We start from the raw sequence: 21,627 nt of genomic DNA on the forward strand, positions 1-21,627 counted from the left end.
TTCACACTAAAGAACCCAAGCTTGAGTCGGCCAGAAAATCGGCCCAACATTTGCCCCAAAGGGAGACATTATCTTTACTATTTTGGCCAAGAAAAAAAAAACCTTCTCTCTGCGCTGGAAGATGACGTTATCTGTCTTCCAAGGCTGTTAGCTATATAAGCATCCTTGAAAAAACGTCTAGAATAAAAGCTGACACAAGATACATGGAAATGCCATGGAGAAATGCCTCTTGCCCAACAAATTATAGGGCCTAGAAGACTTGCAGACACATTTTAAAATGTCAGAGATATTCATGTATGTTTCATTATATCTGCTCTTACAATTATAACCAATGTCTAACTGCTGTTACAAATTATAATGGTATTATACTAATGACATTGATATAGACCAATATCAGCAATAAATATAAAAAGTGAAATTATATCAAGAAGTTGGCTCTAAAGATGTCCATCGACAGATGAATGGATAAAGAAGAGTGGTATATATACACAATGGAATATTATGCAGCCATCAAAAGCAATGAGATCTTGCCATTTGCAACGACGTGGATGGAACTGGAGGGTGTTATGCTGAGTGAAATAAGTCAATCAGAGAAAGACATGTATCATATGACCTCACTGATATGAGGAATTGTTAATCTCAGGAAACAAACTGAGTGTTGCTGGAGTGGTGGGGGGGTGGGATGGATGGGGTGGCTGGGTGATAGACATTGGGGAGGGTATGTGCTATGGTGAGTGCTGTGAATTGTGCAAGACTGTTGAATCACAGATCTGTACTTCTGAAACAAATAATGCAACACATGTTAAGAAAAAAGAAAAAGAAGAAGATAGCAGGAGGGGAAGAATGAAGGGGAGTAAGTCAGAGGGGGAGACGAACCATGTGAGACGATGGACTCTGAAAAACAAACTGAGGGTTCTAGAGGGGAGGAGGGTAGGGGGATGGGTTAGCCTGGTGATGGGTATTAAAGAGGGCACATTCTGCATGGAGCTCTGGGTGTTATGCACAAACAATGAATCATGGAACACTACATCAAAAACGAATGATGTAATATATGGTGATTAACATAACAATAAAAAAATTAAAAAAAAGAAGTTGGCTCTATTGGTTTTCAAACAATTGTCTTGTTATGAAAAATAAAAATGAAACTTTGGACATTGTCATCATGTATTTTTGAAAATCGCCACCTGTTTGTTAGCAAATATCATTTAAAAATAACCAACAAATCAGAGGGGTAGATGAACCATGAGAGACTGTGGACTCTGAGAAACAAACTGAGGGCTCTAGAGGGGAGGGGGGTGGAGGGATGGGTTAGCCTGGTGATGGGTATTAAAGAGGGCGCGTTCTGCATGGAGCACTGGGTGTTATACACAAAAAATGAATCGTGGAACACTACATCAAAAACTAATGATGTAATGTATGGTGATTACGTTAACATAATAATAAGAAAGAAGTAAAGAAAATTTTGTTAAATAAAAATAAATAAGTAAAAATAACCAACAATCCACACATATTTGAAACTATGTTTAAAAGAAGTTTGGAAGTTTTGTCTATTTGCATTGTTTCCATAATGATCTAAATGTCACTTGAAAAACATTTAGACTCTAAGCAGCCTTAAAGATCTTATCTCCAAATTGGCTATGTTAAAGAATATTTAGTTTAAAATGTTAATTTTGGGGGGGTAGTTTTTCTTTCCCTAGACATCTTGCTCTTCTTTAATATAGGTGTAATTGTTCAAAAGCAGCTATAATTTCACTCTTGTATATGTATATCCTTGATCATTTCTTAAAACTGTCAGTTGGGTTTATTTGATCAAATGACCATGTGAAAGCCAAGCTTTTTAAATTGACGGGACTGTTATCATAAGGAAAAAAAAAAGATGTTTCCTTGAGTTTTTCAATCCTCAAGCTATAAAACAACTGAATTTATGTAGCATTTCTTTGAAGTCAACTATAGAGAGACTAAAGAAAATCTTAAAGCTGAACTTAAGTTCGGAAGAAGCAGATTACATCTCAAATCAGGTTTCTTGTCTGACTTGATTTTTTTTTTTTTTAACTGAGAGATTGTTGACCATTAAGCTTAATCGTTATAGAAAGAAATTAATCAAAATACTCTTCATTAAATGCCTAGTTTTAAGCTGGGCTTATATGGATTCAAGGAAGAAATTATACCACCCTCAAAAATCTTAGGGTCCAACTGAACAAACTTGAGACTCAAAGTAAGGAAAGTTTGCATGTCATCAGTGATCAATTCTAGAGATTTTGAGAGGAAAGCTCTATCCTAGAAAGACCTAGACATATCCCATTGTACTTCTACTTTGCTTTGGTTACTATTCTCCTCCCAGTTGCTGCTATAAAAAGACATCCTTGGGTTGAATAGGAGACCCAGTGATCTCCCCTTTTTTGTTTTTATATTGTTGTCATTTCCTATTTGGGTCTTGTTCTATATAGACAACAATTTCCAATTTTTATTATTATTATAATTTTACTTTCAAGTGACCTTACAGAAATGATATCATTAGAGAAATTGCTGCTTCAGCATTTTGTTATTAAAAAAGATTAGAGTTAAAAAGGGAGACAAAATTACTATCAGTCCCTACATACAGTGTCTGCTTGTCTGAGAGGGGATAGAAGAGACACAGGCTTACCTTTGTTCAAATTGAGTATTTCATTTACCCTTAAAGCCTTAAGAGTCTAGATTTAATGGACAGTTTTTCTTTTCCAGATACAGGAACCCTCATGCTTGTGCTTCACTGCATAACTCTCTAAAGCAAATTCTCCACAGTTATGGTTCAAGAATCACATTCCCTCTTCCATTCTTTGGAGCAGGGGAAGTACAAGTATTAAAGGAGTGTTAACACAAAGCGTTCTAGAAATGCCTAATATGTTTTCTCAACATCCCTAATTATTGGCGTGTATATAGGTTTTATGAGAGTTCATCAATCCAAGTGAGTTATCCAGAATAAAGGTCAGAGCCATCAAGACTGGAATAGAAAGAGTGGCTTTTGTTTCTCTTACCAATAAACCAGCTTTTGATAATTCAACGTATTTTTCAGTCCATGAAACACAAATTTCTTTTAACCCTTGCCCCATATTCCTGTCTTTTTGTAGACTCCTATGAAATCCACTCAAAGAAAGCAAAAATCATCATCATAATAATAGCACTTTCAATTTGTGAATAAATCCCAATCAACTGAATTCCTAACATTTGATTAGAGAATATGGGGTATATAGAGAAAACACTGCATAGAATCTGGATGTATAATGAGATCATTTTTTATTAACTTCATACTTCCATGAATAACTAACCAGAGATGAATTTTTCTCCCACTTGCAGACCAGCAAAGTTAAAATAACCATCATGGCTGTATTCTTGCCTTATTTTTTCACTTTGATTAATTTGGAGTGTACTTGTCTGTGAAATGGAGGTAGTAAAATTTTTTGCCGTGCCTACTCTATAATGGGTCATGATGATAATTGAGATTATGAATGAAAGCCCTTTAAAAAGTAAAACTACACACTTAACATGATTATGAGGTGGTATTATGTTATTGTTGTTGGTATTACTTATTATTTTGGTGACAGTTGTTTGAAATACATCTTTAAAATTCTTAGTAGAATAATTATTGTCAGAAAAACTTAATTTTTTTCTCCTTTAGAGGGGTGGTTGTCACTGCAATGTTAAGATATTTTCATATTTTCTTCAAAATGAAATGAATCAGTATTTTTGTTATTAAAACAAAGCTGACATTTTAATGAACTGAATAGAGCTAGTATTGTTCATATGTCTTTTTTTTAACCCTAGTTAATCCTGGAGAAATATTGCCTCACATATGCAAAGTTGGAGAATTCCGCTGTAAAAACAGACATTGTATCCAAGCTCGCTGGAAATGTGATGGTGATGATGACTGCCTAGACGGAAGTGATGAAGATTCAGTAAATTGCTGTACGTTCTCCTTCAAGTAAAATTACAGTTCCCTGAGTCTTTTATTATTTTTTAAAGATCTTATTTATTTATTTATTTCAGAGAGAGAGAGAGAGTGCATGCACGAGCGGCGGGGGTGGGCAGAGGGAGAGGGACAAGCAGGTCCCCGCTCAGCGGGGAGCCCCACGCGGGACTCGATCTCAGGTCCCTGAGATCATGACTTGAGCCAAAGGCAGATGCTTAACTGACTGAGCCACCCAGGTGCCCTCCTTGAGTCTTGTAGCGTGTGAACTATCAAAGCAGTTTGTGAAATCTAAAAATATCTGATAAAAATTGAACTTAGTTTTTTTTTCCCCCCTCAGTCATCCGTTTATATAGAGTAGACTTTAGACTGTCTCCTTGCATGGTTTTAAAGCGCTGCGTTTCTTGGGCTTTTCCATCTTTAATGTTCTCATTTTGGTTGCTCCAGAAGTTCCTCCTTCTCTCTTCTGTGCTATCAGTGCCACTGCACCATTGTCAGAAGGTTGCTATAGGAGACCCTTTTGGATCTCTGAATTTAAAGATGTGGAAAATCAATTTAAACTCCCTCAAGTCAGAATTGCTCATACAGAAGGTCACGATCCACTCTATTGCTCCTTGGCAACAGAGCCTTGAAGAAGATCCAAGGAAACAAACATGGGTTTGGAACATGTTATTACTAACGTCACTGGCTCAGTACATGGTAGGAGACCCCTATGGGGCACTGAGATAGAAATTCAAGGTTTGATTTTCTCCCCTTTGGCTTCTATTTAGCTGTTTATCATTTCCCACAATAGGAATAGTTTCATGTTTCTGGTTGGGATAAGGAATTGTCCCACATATGTGGAAGGAAGACACTTTGAGAAACACATTAAATAATGTTTTGAGAATATATTTGATTAGAGTCAAAATGGAATGGTTTTGAGATATATAAAATATTTTTATATGGAGAGAGGTATGCAATGGATATATGTATCTGTAATCCTTTAATCTGACCTAGATAAATTATTTTAAAAAGAAAATTATTTTTTCTTTCAATTGATGATATTTTCCAAGTTAAAATGGATGAACTAATTGAGTTAATTTGCAGTCCTCCATTTTCTTGTCTTTCTTTTCTTTTTTTTTAACCAAGATTATAAAAATAAAGTTTTAAAGATCTTTTGTTAAGCATGGGCAGAATTGAGGCAACTGAGTGGCTCAGTCTGTTAAATGTCTGCCTTCAGCTCAGGTCATGATCCATGATCCGTGAGTCCCAGGATGGAGCCCCACGTCATCTGGCTCCCTGATCAGCAGGGAGTCTGCTTCTCCCTCTCCCCCACCCCCCTCCCTGTCCCCTGCTTGTGCTTTCTCTCAAATAAATGAATAAAATCTTTTTTTTTTAAAGAATGGACAGAATTAGTCTAGGCATGTATATAATGCAATTATCTATATTTTTGGATAAAACTCCAAGAATATGAGCTTTTAAAATATATTTTCCATGTGTGTATAAATACATAATACATGAGTTGTAATTAATATATGAATATAACACTACTTTCCCTTAATTTTCAAGCATGGACTCTGACTTCAACATTACATGCTCCATGTTTTCAACCCTATTAATATTTATACTATAAAGTGTTAATCCATAAACAACATATTAAATACTAAATTGATGCAATTAGACAAAAATTTCAGAGGGGGAGAACATTTCATCTAAGGATAAAGGGTGTTTTTCTTAACTTTTTTACACAAATGATGTATTATTTATTGATTAAATTAATTGCCTCCTTCCCTCTGACTCACAATGGCTATTCATGGTTTTAGTGAATGCTCCCTGAATATTAGCTTCCTGCGTAGTCACAGAGCGCCTGTGCAGAGCACAAGTGTTTTATCACAATATTCATGTAGTGTTCCTTTAGGTTCATGCTACTCCCTGTGTGATTGTTCTTTTCATGAATTCACAAAGAAACTCATTTCCTCTATGAGTATATGGGGCATTGCATACTGTTAATTGTAGTGTTAAAATTCCTAGTCAGGATTTTTTTCTTGATTATTTTCATCACTTCCCATACTGTTACCCAAGCCTATACTATGGACTTTTCCTGCAGTCTTCTATTTCATTTATAGTCCATATTCAATTCCATATAATTAATTTTTCATCTTTACCTCCTCTCCAACTTCCCTGGCTATAAGCTCAGCAAGTGTCCAGCTATTATTCCTACCACTATTGCTCCCTTAACTAAAGCCCATTTTCCAAACTGCTTCCAGAATGGTATCCATAGATTGAAACCAAATCTTCTTATTTCAGTAAATCCATAACCAACAAGATAAATTCTAAAATCCATTGATTCACATATAAGCATGTTAGGACTCATGTTTGCATTTTTAGCCTTACATGCCAATCATGTATACACTTACCTTCTTTGTTCTGATATATCAAGTTGGACTACAAGTAGATCTCTAAAAAATGCCCTCTGTTTCTCGCCTCTATAACACTGCAGTTTATGGTAATCCCCATGGTTTACCATGACCTTAATAGGGAAGTCTTTTGTGAACATTGAAAAATCTCCTCTATATAGCCCAGTTGGAGTGAAACATCTCATGTATATTTCTTTATCATGGTAGTGACCAAACAATATTGCAATTATATGCTTATTTATCTGATGCATCTAAGAGATGAATATCTTTATGAGCAGACACATTATGTTGTAGTGTCTTTGTAGTCTCATAGTCTAACAAAGAACCCAGCATGCGGAGAATAGATGACTAAACAAAAGGGGCAACAGAAAACTACCTTCCAGCAATATGGAATCTTTTCTAAACTTGCAGTGATTCTGAGCAGTGTCATAATTCTGAGGTCCAGCACTATGGTTAATATGCCAGCACTATGTCATTCATTTCAGAAGATTATTTATATATTAAATGCCCATAAGCTTTGCCCTTGAATTCTGTTATCATTCTGTTTTGTATCCTTTAGCTTCTCAATTCCAAATCACAAGACTATGGGTTGTATTCATGCCTCCTTTTTGAACTCTGATTTACATCATTAATGAAAATTACAAAAGTCCTTGATCAAGCTTTACTGAAGTATTTTTGCATAATCTTGGCACTTTAAAATTTTGACCTTCTAATATACTGGATGAATTTTATTCTCATGAGCAACTATTCTTGCTAAACTCCCTGAAGTGAGTAGAAAATGTTAATCATGCTCAAATGTCAGGAAACATAAGGCTTTTCCCCCTAATTTTTTTTACTGTACATGAATAAAAACTTTCTAAAAAAGTGATAAAACCACTTCTCACCTAAGCTACTTTAAAGAAATAGTATTTTGTAGAAACTGGCTGGAAAGACATACATTTGTTATGCAACAGCATGATAAAATGGCTATTTTTTCAAATTCTAAGTAAAACTAATATCAAGATTTATTTTTATCATACAGAAGTACAACTACTGGGCACAAGGAAAATTACTTCAAAAAGAGCTCAAAGGAGTGAAACAAATACTGAAGAGCATGCCAATTCAGTTAGGAATTTAGCCTCCAGGATGCAGGAAAAATAATCACAGAAGGTTAGCTTTAAGATGGCCTCCTGCTGTGCTTAGATATTGGAGGTTTAATCCTTAGCTGTGCACAGTTTTCCATATGAGGATTGGTCTTGTCCTCAGTATATTTTGTGGTTGCATGTTTGTTTGTTTGTACCAGGGATGAAAACTCAGGATGGTCATTTTTGTTATTAAAATTATGCAGGATATCATATTTAGCATCAACTCCAAGTCACAAGTGTTGCATTTTTTTCCTACCAGTCTCAAGAAACATTGGGCAAAGCATAACAAAATTAGGCTTGTTTAATATTACAGAAAGTACTGAACGGATGTGTGGCTTAAGAAAATGTATTTTTGATATATGATTGAATTATTTGATACTTACTTGTTATGTTTCATGATAAAATTTGAGGTTACTTAAAATGTTTTTGGAAAAAATTCTGAAATTGAGTTACTTGTGATAAGGGATGGGAAAACAAGCTTAGTGATACAGTTGATTTTAGTGAAGACATAAACAAATGAATATATTTCCTTTTATGTGAGATTCCATTACTTGGTGTCTTCTATAAAAGTATTACATTTTAACAAATCCTCAAATATTAATATTTTCTATAAATATGCAACAATGAATGAAAGAAGCTGTGGCATTTATTGTACTATAATATTATAATTACTGTAAGTTGTCTGTAACTATAACTTAAAATAATCATAATTTTATCCAATTTTAAATTATTAAACTTGCTTCTCCTCTCCCTCCACCCTCCCACCCTTCCCCAGTCAATCATAGCTGTCCTGATGATCAGTTTAAATGCAAGAATAATCGCTGTATCCCCAAGAGATGGCTCTGTGATGGAGCTAATGATTGTGGAAGCAATGAAGATGAATCCAATCAAACTTGTGCAGGTAAAGGTTTGCTTGAATATATACATAAATCCCTTCCAAAGTTAGTCACCATAAAAATGCAGGTCAGTGCTTTGAACTAAGCTGAACCTTCCTAAGGCTGATGATCTGATTATTACAATAGTAAATGAGTTCAGAGTTTGATGCCGCAAAAGCTAGAATACAAATTATCTTTTACTTAATCCGTGGGCATGACTCTGCTTTCCAAAGTAATTTGGCACTTTATCTATCCATATGGGTTGACTGTCAGTACACTGCTTGGACAAGACTTGTCCCTGCTAAATCTTAATTGACAGTGGAGGGTGAGGTTTATTATTAGCATGCTGTGATGGAGGCCATCTCACAAGAAGAACTATTTTTGTTTGTGTGTGTGTGGTGTGTGTGTGTTTTACCTTGAAAAAATAATCTGTGTATTTTATTTAGTCTGCTGTAGAATACCTCTGTGAATAGCTTTCTGTTTCTGGCACATTATTTATGTGGGGTAGGTTTTTTATTTTTTCCTTTTTCATGAAGTCCCGAGATCATGAAGCCTATTTTTATTTCCATGTAATTTATCCCATTGTAATACATCTGTGAATCCCTAGTCAGATTCTCTTTGAATAGGAATACACAGCTTGTGGTACAGGTTTATAAGCGATGCCAGAAAGGTCATGATTAGTCAGGTAAGTGTTGAAAAATGATATTGACTAGCAGCAGCCTAGACCTATTCTTTAAATGATGAAGAAAAAGTAGTGTATTTGATGGCTCTTATTGATATCTTGGTAAAAATTGTGGTTGTTTTTGGTAGTCATTATATACAGCAATGTCAAAATTTATCAACCCCTCCCCTTCTTTATTTGCCAAAATAAGCCTCACTAAATAAAAATTATTATAACCTATTAGTGAAAACTGTACCAACAGCATATAGAGAAAAGACCCAGAGGTTAAGGAGCCTGGTTTGTACTCTTGGTTGTGTCACTGGTTTTCTCTTGGAAAGGCTTGTCCCTCAGTGCACTGTAATTTCTCTGTATATTTCTTTCTGCTCTCCAAGAGTATGAATTGGCTAGAAGGTATTTCCTAACAACCTTTTTTCATGTACTAAACAACAATGAAAGAAGAAAACAGTTGCCACTCCATATCTTAATCTGCATCTCATATTCAGTTTTTTTTTCCATAGTGACATATTTGCTGAAGATCCATAAACTAGTTATTCTCATGTCCATTGACTAAATATAGTCCAATATTTTAGAGAAGGTATTTTCAAGATATTTTGTGCATCATGTAAGGTTGTTTTATAAAGGGCTTTCAAATAAAAAAGGAACCTCTAGAGACTCTCTGGTCCTAGTCTCTCCCTTTAAGTCTATTCATTTCATAGCTGAAGCATGGAAGAAAGGACTTGCCTTAACTCACATCATTGGTAAGAACTGGGAAACTCGGGGAACCTGGGTGGCTCAGTCGTTAAGCATCTGCCTTCGGCTCAGGTCATGATCCCAGGGTCCTGGGATCCAGTCCCCCATCGGGCTCCCTGCTCCGTGGGAATTCTGCTTCTCCCTCTCCCACTCCCCCTGCTTGTGTTCCCTCTCTCGCTGTGTCTCTCAGTCAAATAAATAAATAAATAAAATCTTTAAAAAATAAAAAAAGAACTGGGAAACTCTATGAGTTATTCTCTAATCCAATTGCTCTTGTTATCAAACTATATTATCCTGAGTTTTAGCCAGAATTTTAGGTATGGTCAATTTAACTTTGCTTAGATTGTTCTTACAATTAGGACTATAATTTACAATGAAGCGTCTTTCTAAGCTGGTGCAATTATTATTTTTTTAAAGCTTAAGGTTTAGTTCTGAGACTATGTTCCATTACTTCTAAACAGGTCTGTTTTCACCTTAAGATAAAAGGAATTGCTGACTCAATTCATAATACCATGTCTTTTTTCATTTCTGTTAGACTTTTAGAATCTTCTTGTTTCTACGTGATTTTTAAGGGAACATTTGGGATTGACTAGCTACTGATAGTAGTAAAAGTGAAAATGCTATGTATAAGAGCAAATAAAACAATCAATCCTAATCAATCCTAATTAGTAAGATTTCTCAGCCACCCCAGGCTTGTAGTCCACTAGGAAATGGGATACAACCTGCTTGTACCTCAAGTGCTGCTTTCAGTAATGGCGACTGATGTCTGCCAGTCAGTACCAGGTCTTCTTGTCAGTATAGTTATAACAGATGCTATGGTCACAGTATGCCTTAGGAAATTAAGAAGAACAAAAATTAAGAATAAAAAGAACAAAAAGAAAACCACAAATATGCCTTTTAGCTTTGAAAATTAAGTATGTTGTGTTGCAATATATTTCCATTTTGTTTGACCAAAATAAATAAATAGGTCACATAGTTCATCATTATGAAAAAAAATATGGCAAATACATTAGATAATTTCTCTGGCTGGGTCATTTCTTTATATATAGGCATATACATGGATAGGTATCATAGACAAAGGATTTCCCAAATGGGGGGGGTGTTATTTTATAACTGAATCCACTGTCCTGTAGCTTTTAGCATTATGACTACTTTATATCTAAAGAAAATCCTTTCCTACAAGATGCCAATTTCCTATTTTGTTCCTTTGGGATTTCTCCTTCATGAATCTACTAATTCAATAAAAACTTATCACAACATTGGATATAAAATGAGGAAAAATACACTATATCTTTCCTTAGAAAGCTGAGTGAAGATGGAGAGAAAAAACATGTAAATGGGTCTTTCTAATGCAATATTCAAAGTGTTAGGTTGGACTACAAAGGGATGCACAAGAACAACTAATTTAGTCTTTGTGTATCTGGGAAGGCTTCAAGAGGGAGGTGATATCCAAGCTAAGCGAAAGAAAGAAAGAAAGAAGAAGGAAAGAAAGAAAGAAAGAAAGAAAGAAAGAAAGAAAGAAAGAAAGAAAGAAAGAAAGAAAGAAAGAGAAAGAAAGAAAGGAAGGAAGGAAGGAAGGAAGGCAGGCAGGAAGGAAAGAAAGAAAGAAAGAAAGAAAGAAAGAAAGAAAGAAAGAAAGAAAGAAAGAAAGAAAGAAAGAAAAGAAAAGAAAGGAAAGAAATCTGAATAACAGCTCAAGTCATTCAATTAGGAAAAATAACTAATCTGATAAAATTAACCTTTGGCAAGATTGTGGAATAAAAAGAACCAACATACACTTTTTGTAGGTGTATAAATTGTTTTTCTACATTGGAAAGCATTTGGCCAAATCCAATAAAGTGGAGATATGCATTCCATTTCTAGATTTATGCTTGACTAGCTATGCTCAAAGAGATGCAGCTAAGAAATTCATTGTCCTAATGCTGGTAATAGTGAGAAATTAGAAACAACTCAAATGCCCATTAACAGGAAAAAAAATATATATATGCTATATAAAAAACTATATATAACACTATATAAATATATATATTCATGTATATAACACTATATTGTGTTATATTCACATAATAGAATGCTATTCATACTTAAAATGAATAAACTAGATCTCAAATACCAACAGAAATTAATTTCAAAAGCCATGTTTAACCAAAAGTTGCAGATTATAAATCATTTAGTGCCATTTATATGAAATATAAAAATACAAAACAATTCTATATATTCTTATTGAGTTATAAATGTGTAAGAACAGGATAAAAATATGTCTGGAAATTAAAAAAAAAGAAAATAAATTAAGGATAGTAGTTACATCTAAAAAGAAATAGGACCGAAAATAATTACATAGGAGATTTTAAGTGTACCTATAACACATTTTTCTGATGTAAAACAAAAACAGTCTGTAGTAAATATAGAAAAAAATAAGATTTGGGATGCCAGGGTGGCTCAGTCAGTTAAGCATCTGCCTTTGCCTCAGGTCATGATCTGGCTGGGGTCGAGCCTCGCATTGAGCCCCAAATCGAGCCTTGCATCGAGTCCCGCATCGGGCTCCTTGGTCAGCGGGGAGTCTGCTTCTCCCTCTGCCTGCCACTCCCCCTGCTTGTGTCTCTCTCTTTCTCTCTGACAAATGAATAAATAAAATTAAAAGAAGAAAAAAAGAAGATTTGATAGAGCTATATGATGGTAGACAGGTGTTAAAGTTAATATTTTCTATACTTTTCTACGTGATAGGAAGATTTTACTGGGCGGGTGGGGTGGGGGAGAATGATTGATTGGCATAGTTAGTGAGGGTGAGGTGAAGTCCACAGAGGGTGATAGGGGGTTGGAGGATTCGCCTGGACGAGGAAACAGCATATGTACAGCAGGAGGAAGAAAGCTGACAGTCGGGGGCTTGGTAGTTGTTCTCCCTCACAAAAAGAGAATATGTTTCTCCACTTATGAGAGAGACCCAGAGGCCAAAGATGAGAAGTAGTTAGATTTGAAGTTCTTTTTCCTCATAGTTGCCAATGATGATCCTTGGATTCAAGCGTAGCTAATTTCAGGCCAGATTTTTTCCATAGCACTGAGCTCTGATTAGATTATATAATATTTATTCTTCTCACACCCTCCACAAATTTTGACCAAATTCAAATGAGGCAGATATATTTGCATGAAGAAAACCTGCTCTATTAAAGAAAATCAGACTTCTTTATAAGATAAATTGAAAAGTATGTGTTGATATGACATAGGTTTTGTTTAAATAGAAGGCTTTGATTAAAATACAGCAAAGGCGAACTTTAGGAATAATGTGTGAAGATCTCTTTGCTTCTTCCTCCTTATTGTTCCCGTGTGTTGTGGGATTTCTCACTGCTACGTGACAGCAGGAGAAGCATAATTAGTGATGGGTAAAAAAATTCACATTGTGACAGTGGATTTCTGATTCACTGCTAGATAAACAATTTCACTGAGGAAGTATAAATTTCCTCTTCATTAGAGAAGCATTTGCTACAACATTAGAGTCCTCTGGGGCTACTCTGCTAATCTTACCTCCAAAGTAATTTAGATCTGATGGAGACAGGAACTGAAAAAGTAAAGATGGTGTCTTCCTGATATAAATCTAATGATTAGGAAGAGATGATTTAGTCCATTTTACTATATCATATGGACAGACAGTACGTGTAGATTTATGGAATGAAGCATTTTTTCCCATCTGAAATTACTTAAATTTCCTCAGTAGACTAAGCAGGTAGTTCTTCCATGATTAGAGCAATGAATTCATGTTTTCAGGTCATATGATCCTTCAAAAACAAGACAGTAAATATTCTTTGGAGTAATGGGTCCTAACAGTTCCCCAAGCTCTGAGTTAGTGAAGCGACACACAAATTCCCACCCTACACAATGTGTTACCAGGTTCTTAGGAGTTCTTTCTCATTCTCTTCTATAATCACCGTAGTGCTCCTGATGAAGGAAAACAATCTGAGAAAACTTTGCTAGAACTAAGTCTGAATGGCAAGGAGGGAATTCTGTGACATAAAAAAAAAAAAAAAAAAAAAATCAGATAAAATAATATTGTGTTGGGATATTTAATATATTCTTATTACGGGTCAATTAATAGGAATGAAAATAGGTGATGATATATTTTGCTTTAAACAAGAAAGACTGAAAGAGTGAAATAGGGAATGAGGGAAGACAGGAGAGATGAAGGAAAGAATAAGTGAAGAGAAGAAAGGAAAAGAGGAAGGGAGAGAGAGGAAGAATGGAAATAAAGAAAGAAGAAGGGGGGAGGGAAGGAAAGGGTGAAGGAGAGCTGGAAGGAGGAAGGGAGAAAATACTGAAAAGAAAACTTTTATTAAATTTCTCTTAAATCTCGGGGCACCTGGGTGGCTCAGACGGTTAAGCGTCTGCCTTCGGCTCAGGTCATAATCCTAGGGTCCTGGGATCAAGCCCCGCATCGGGCTCCCTGCTCCGCGGGAGGCCTGCTTCTCCCTCTCCCACTCTCCCTGCTTGTGTTCCCCCCTCTCGCTGTCTTTCTCTCTCTCTCTGTCAAATAAATAAAATCTTAAAAAAAACATTTTAAATTTCTCTTAAATCTCAACAGGTAAAAATTATTTACTGCAATCAGTGAAACAAAACAAAGACTTGCAAGAAAAATATATGAATCTTGTTCACACCTCTATGCTTTTTCCTTCCCATCAAGGAAACTAAATGCCAACACCTTCATCCTTCTCTAGGCTAATACAAATATATACATATTTCTCCAAGTAGACATAGTTTTATTAAAATTACCTAGGAACTTTGTTGATTTAATCTAAACATTAGAATAATTTCACAGAAAATCCATAGAGTCAGCCAAATGAGACAACAAATATTTAATCCCACTTGAAATTACAACATTGAAAACTTCAGAAGTATACGTATTTGTGGGATACTTAAAATCTATTAATGTAAGATAAATACTCTATTTGTAAAAGGAAAAAAAGGAAAATCCAAATATTGTGTAAAATGTTTTAGATTTAGAACCCTTAGCTACATAAGCAAAGCAGAATACAAAGTGTAATAATTTTCTGGAATTTCTGATTATAGACACTGAGGTGAGCAATGGTGCATCGAATCTAATATGTTGAATCAAACCAGTAATGTTTTCATTGTTTTTCTCAAGTAACCTTTTAAGTATTCATTAATAATAGGTATGTTTTTACATGGCAAGCATAATTTCCTTAGAGGAAATAACTAGCACACAACTTTTAAGAAATTATTTTAAATGACCTCTGAAACCCTGATTTATGAAAACTCATTTTAGTGTGTTTGTATGACTTGTCTTTGAACCACTCTCAATTTTATACCAATCCTTAAGTCATAAGGCATTTTGATGAAATAGAAGTACATCCTTCTAATTCTCAAACCCCCAAACAGAAGGAAGTCTATAAACTAAGCAGTGTTCTCTTATCATGGCTATAGAAATCCAGACCCTAATTTGCTCCTCATCTGTCCAATCCTCATCTGACCCAGATATTAATAGGTGTGAGTATCCCCTTCCTATAATTTCCCACTCTTTTTTTTCTGACCCAGTAAAAAGAAGGGGTGGTAGGAAACTGATACTTAAGAAAACAAATTTGTATTTCAAAGAAAAGAAAAAAAAAATCAAATATTTAAAAATAAGTAAGTAAAAAAAACAAACCAAAACAACAACCAAGACCCAAGTCTGTAAAACCAAAGCCTGGGAGAAAGATTAGGTTAGCTGTCTAGGATTTCATGCTTTCAAAAATTGACCTGACTGTAATAGGAAATGGTAAGCAAACTCCTTGTAGAACATCACCAACCCCTTCACTGAATAATTGAAACCACTGCCTTTAGCTAACATAGAAAGAAAGATTCCATGTGTGTGTTCATTGAAACCGTTGAGAGAGGCCAAAGCAAAGTTTAGTAATATACTTTGATTTAAGTTATACATTTTTATTTAACTATGCTGAAAAGTAAATTTTAAAAATCCGTCATAAGTCTAAATGTATGTTTTAAGAAATATTTTCTGCATTCTTGTTCCATACTTTGGATCATTTAGAGACCAAGAAATAAATGCACTACAATGTTAGAGGAAAAGAACAATTCTGCCCCCATGACTAACCCTGATATAGTCTCCAAATCCTTCCTCCTACATTACAGCAAGTTTTCTTGGTTTATTGACAAAGGCTATGTGAAATTCTTTTTTGTTAATTAAGAGTTGGATGAAATTTAATTCCACCGTATATTCATAAGCATGTGCCAGGCAAAAATTGTAAAATAATGAATTCATAGCTTCATGTATGGAAGTGTGTGAGGATTACTGAATATCTTGTCATTTAGCAGCCACTGTAATTGAAGGGCAAAGCATGTGAACTTCAGAGAAAACAAGCAAGATGGCAGTATCAAAAAAAATAATAAAAATTTACTTTAAAATATTTTATCTAATAAAACAATAGAATATCCTATGTGCAAAAGAGTTATTGCATGATTTATTTTACCTGAACGTTGTTCAAAAGGTCTCTAAATGTATTATTTGTACATTAATTGGTTATCTTAGCCAGAACATGCCAGGTGGACCAGTTTTCTTGTGGAAACGGGCGCTGCATTCCCAGAGCATGGCTATGTGACAGGGAAGATGACTGTGGTGACCAGACAGACGAAATGGCATCTTGTGGTAAGTTGTGAGTGAACCGCGGTTAGTGGAGACAATGTCAAATCACTATAATGTCTCTCTCTTTTTTTTTGAAAGATTTTATTTATTTATTTATTTGCCAGAGAGAGAGAGAGAGAGAGAGAGAGCACAAGCAGAGGGAGTGGCAGGCAGAGGGAAAAGCAGGCTCCCCACTGAGCAGGGATCCCAATGCGGGACTCGATCCCTGGGATCATGACCTGAGCTGAAGGCAGACACTTAACCGACTGAGCCACCCAGGTGCCCCTCACTATAATGTCTCGTAAGAGGTTACTTATTTCTTTATAAACACTAGTTAACAAGGCAGAAGATCTGTTACATTTTATCACTGCCTTTTAGGCCTGAGTGTGTACCTTAATGATAACTTTGAATATGAGTTTCATGAGTCAATAACCATATCCTCGGGTAAAATAAATGGATCTAAACATTACAGACTTTATTAGGAAGTGGTTATTACAAGACTAACAGGGCATTCTCAAATGTTTGTTATTAATCTTATGTTGGTAATGATTAATTTTTTCGAGTAGCTCATTGAGTGACATTTGGAGTAACTGGAAGTACGTGTTTCTTCTTAGCATGCATATGTTATCTTCTTGGAACAATAAATACAGACTAAGATTACATAGTTGGTAAACCATTTGTTTCATTTCCATTGAGTCAGATAATTGTTATTAGTTTAAGATAGTTTTGTTAATGGCAAAATTCCTGGTCACTTTCCACCTATCCTCCTACTTTGGGAAATGGTATTTATTGTTACATAAAGTTGCAAATTTAATTACTCTCATTTGTACCCATGTATCAGTAGATTTTATTATCATTTGTCAGAATAATGTGTAGTGAAACACAGTAAGGGAATGAATCTGGTTTTCTAAGAACCTGTGCTTTCTTTTAGGCATGGCTATGAATTTTTAAAATTATTAATGGGAAAAACATACATACATTATATATGCTCAGCACATTTATTAAAAATATAATGCATTGAGTATATATTTTTAATAATTTAACTCCATGTTATAGCACTTCTAACAGTGGGAAAATGAGACCTTAAAAAAAAAAAAAACCCTCAGTTTAAAAGGCTCTAGTTAGGGGATGCATTCATGGTTTAGCTAAAATTTATTTTTAAAAAATTTCTTAAACTAGACTTAAGTCCCTGTAGACTTTTGAATTTGTGACCTTTGAATAAAGTATTGATAAGTAAGTAGTACTAATTGACATTGTAAAGAAAACAATAGCAGTGTTAAAGAAGAAAGCAATAGACAGACACAGTAACAGTCAATAATACATCTCACATGTAGAGTTTCCAAAGCCTGTCCAGTTAAGGGATTGGAACAATGTATCCTTCTGCTTTCCAAGGTCCAAACTATTCCTGTGGCTGGGTCTACATCTAGCCAGCTCTATTATTTAGGAAAGCTTAATTGTTTTCCTGTCCCCCGCATCTCCTTCCAGAATATAGCAAAAGGATAATGAACAACCTGAAAACATTAAAGACAGAGAAATCCTGGAAACAGTCTGATTTAGAAGGAAAGGCCATGAAAACATTAAAGAGTAGGAAAATAAATAATGAGCTCGTTAGAGAACTTCGGTTAGGTCTTTGATCTGGCTTATATTTAGGACTTTTCACAAGGTGAAGGAAAGAAGGGTCAGAGGGAGCTCAGACACATATTTTCTTCTTGAATACGTACAGCAAATCTATGAGAAACATACTATTGTTCAGATTTTACAGATAAGGGAATCAAAACTTAGAGACATTTGACAACTTGTTTGAGATCATAAGGCTAATAAATAGCAGGACCAGGCTATGAATCCAGGTATACCTGAAACTAAAACTCAGACATTTCAGGTCAACTTTATCTGGGAGCCATGGATTGGGTACAAAAAGGGAGTAGTAGATCAAGTAATTATGCCTATCCATATCCATTGACTATCTTATTTAAATGAACATACACCTATATATATGATCTAGTGTTTGCCCATTTTTTTGTGGTGTAAATACTCCCGCCGTGGCCAATATCAAGTTGCTAACATGACTTTCTGAATGCTGATTTAGGAAAATATGTGCACACCAACATATAGTATTTCCACAATACAGATGCAATAAACATAACTAACTCCAAAAGCAAAATAATCAGGAAATTATGAACATTGATCATTTATTGCCCTTGCTTTCAACATTATTTAATTACAAATTTATATAGTTCATTTATTTTAAATAATGGATGTGTGCTTAACAATTGATTCCTAGAATCCTTGAAAATTTAAAAATCGGTTGTTGCAAGCTGGTACAAGATGCCTCCAGTATACCACAGGATATGAACACACTGTGAAATGTAGTTGTCAGTTTGCTTCTGAAATATAGCCAAATTTTATAAAGTGTCACTAAGCCACATGGGTTAGTCTCAGCACCATTTCCCCTTTATAAGGTGACAAACATGATTCTCTCCAAACTTGTTCCTCTCTGTAGTAACATGAATTTATCTTTCAGATTGTTATCATAAATCAAAATTTATGTCAGTAGGGAAGCTGATAGTGAAGCTCTGTTAGGCATAATCTCACTTTTAAAGTTGCAGGAGAGGATGACATATATTATTCTCACATCAGAAATTATTTCTGCACTGAATACAAAATGATAAAAATATTATAAATTGTTTAATTTACTGCATTAAAAAAAGTCACTCTCCTTGGCAGTAATCTAGAAATGAATATAGGTTCAACTAATTCCCAGTTCTATTAAGCATCATTATAACATTTGGAGTGATCATATTTCACTTTTCCCATTGGAGTCGGTCAAGTTCCCGTAGGTTTACTCCTACTAGAACACTGCAGTCATTTCTTTTTTCTTATACTTTAGCTCCACAAACAGTTTCTGTTTTGTTTAATAACTACTATTTTATACTGAAAATAATACCCAAATTTTGATTTTAAAACATGAGAAACCTATGGTTAGAAATGCTTCTGGTTGTAGTTAGGAGCAGAAGGTACTGAAACCGAGGGTCAAATTTTAGTGGAATTCACTAGCACCTATTTATAAACCTAATTCATTTTATTTGCCTTTGCTTTTATAACAAGTTAATTGCATATTTTAGGTTGAGATTATATATGGGCAAACACATAATTAGGAAGATCTTTGAGGATTCTCCCTTCATCTTTTTTTTTTCATTATTATTGCAACTATTTATTGTGTTTCAGGACTGGCATGTGTAGACAGGAGACTCTGTAAATTGATTTTGCAAATAAGAGCAGATATGTTAAAATTGTGAAGACTGTGTTGGAAGTGGACTGTGTGTCAAGGAACTAAGTGGTCACTCAATTCAAGGGTGTTAGCTTTGGTTCTCAACTTTAACTGTCAGTAAAAAAATCACCTGAGAAGCTTCAGAATCATCTGCCATGCCTCACCCCAGACTAATTAAATAAGGGTCCCTAGGGGTCAGACTCAAGAATCAGTAATTTTAATGCCGTCCAAGTGGTATAAACGTGCACTCAAGTCTGAGAACACTTAAGGCCAAGTTTCTCAAACTTGAACACGCATTAGAATCTCCTGGAGGGCTTATTAAAAAAGCAAAAGTGAAAACAAAAACAAAAACCAGAATTCTGGGCCTGATTTCCAAAGACTATGATCCAGTAGGTCTTAGGTGATTCATAATTTCTATTCTAGCAATTGATATTGATTGTAATGCTACTGGTCAAGGGACCATACTTTGGGGAACACCTTCAGGTTTGATTTTTATCTTACATATATACTTAATGACATAATTTTGTTTATATATGCAAAATGAGTTAAGATAGAAGGAATTATCCAGACAAATTTTCTTCCCATCTCCAAATTACATTAAACATAAGTGCATTTCGTGATTAAATGTAAGAATATTTCAGGCAAACTTTCACTTTGCCCCTTGGAGAATTTATTGTCAAAAACAAAATTTATTTGTTTATTTTAAACTGTAGTTTAACTATTTTGAGACTGTTCTATCTTCCAGTTATCTCAACATAACTTATATTTATTATTATTTTTTAAATAAACTTAACGTGAGTTGGTAACTTCTGATTTGTTCAAAGGGTTTAACTTGGGAAAATAGCTGAAATGTATTAGCAGATTGAAAGTCAGTTCAATGGGGTATAAATAAAAATCTACTGAAACTTGCAAAGTTAATATGATTCCATTTTATGGATGTTGACTTTTTAAATCTATGAAGATAGTAAAATTTTGTCTCATGTACTTGTAATTTTACTTGTAAACGTTCTTGTAATTTTATTCCACATAATTAAGGAGGAAAGAATCAGAATGAGAATTGGCAAATATCAGACACAAACAAAAGAGAGAACTGTCAAAAAAAAATCATTTCCCAGTTAAATCCATGTATGTTGTGTATCAAAGATATTTTCAATTAGGTTATTAGAAAAACAAAATTTCTGATGAAATTTATTATTATATACTTATATTGTTATTATAATTAATTTTGTAAGAAAAATGCTTACGTGTGTAACAACTTAAGTGAGGATTAATAATCCAGAGGATTATTAACCCACATTAACCCAGTAATTATTAATTACTGGCAAAATGTGAATATTGCCAAGCACTGCTTTCAGTTGCTCTGTCATTCCTTGGTAACATCTTGGCAGACACAATGATTCTACCAACTTTCAGTTTCTGTAACTTGATCCAACCTGTTTTGCAATTCCAGTATTATATCTTAGTCAAAGCTTTTTTGTCCCCCACTGCTGGCTAGACCTTAGGTTCTAAGAACTTAGATGAGAGGTGACCGTGTTCTGTTTTTACCTCCCTACATCTGTTCCCTCTGCTAGCCTTCGCTCTTCGGTCACATGGGACAGTTGGAGAAATAGGTAACATCTTTTTAAGTAGGCCTGGTGGTAGCTTCCTCTGCTTCTCTGAAGGTCACTGCCCTCTGATGCATAAGCAATGCCGCTCTCTTGAGAGACTCTTATGTGAGATCTTCAGAGAGGCTACTCTTCATAGTTCCCTCAACTCCCTCTTTCTTCTGTTTCCTCTTCTTCCCCACAACTAGATTTCTTTTATCCCCATCCCCCCATCATTCCCATCCCCCTTTGTTACGTGGGCACTCTCTTGGTTGCATTGCTGATATGACCAAAAAAAAAAAAAAAAAGTTTTGCTCTCTTGTGCGGGTCCACTTTTTGTCCCTCTTCACCCACTCTCTTAAATGTGATCAGGTTAGTCTCCTAATAACCCATCTTTTAGATGCC

At 34.8% G+C, this 21,627-nt stretch overlaps 1 protein-coding gene across 2 annotated transcripts in view; it reads left to right on the forward strand.

Moving 5' to 3' along the window:
- The window catches only part of LRP1B (LDL receptor related protein 1B), a 1,880,289-nt gene that overhangs the window by 1,142,981 nt on the left and 715,681 nt on the right, over positions 1–21,627 (forward strand). For both annotated transcript variants that reach the window (XM_088022156.1, XM_088022157.1), the window contains 3 exons: positions 3,802–3,942; positions 8,239–8,364; positions 16,279–16,395. In XM_088022156.1, coding sequence (XP_087878282.1) covers positions 3,802–3,942; positions 8,239–8,364; positions 16,279–16,395 — 384 coding nt within the window. The remainder of the gene's footprint in view (positions 1–3,801; positions 3,943–8,238; positions 8,365–16,278; positions 16,396–21,627) is intronic.

This window comes from Eumetopias jubatus, unplaced genomic scaffold (genome assembly GCF_037043125.1).
Source record: "Eumetopias jubatus isolate StellerSeaLion01/CBP00866 unplaced genomic scaffold, mEumJub1_p1.0 scaffold_3, whole genome shotgun sequence".
Taxonomy (NCBI): Eukaryota; Metazoa; Chordata; class Mammalia; order Carnivora; family Otariidae; genus Eumetopias; species Eumetopias jubatus.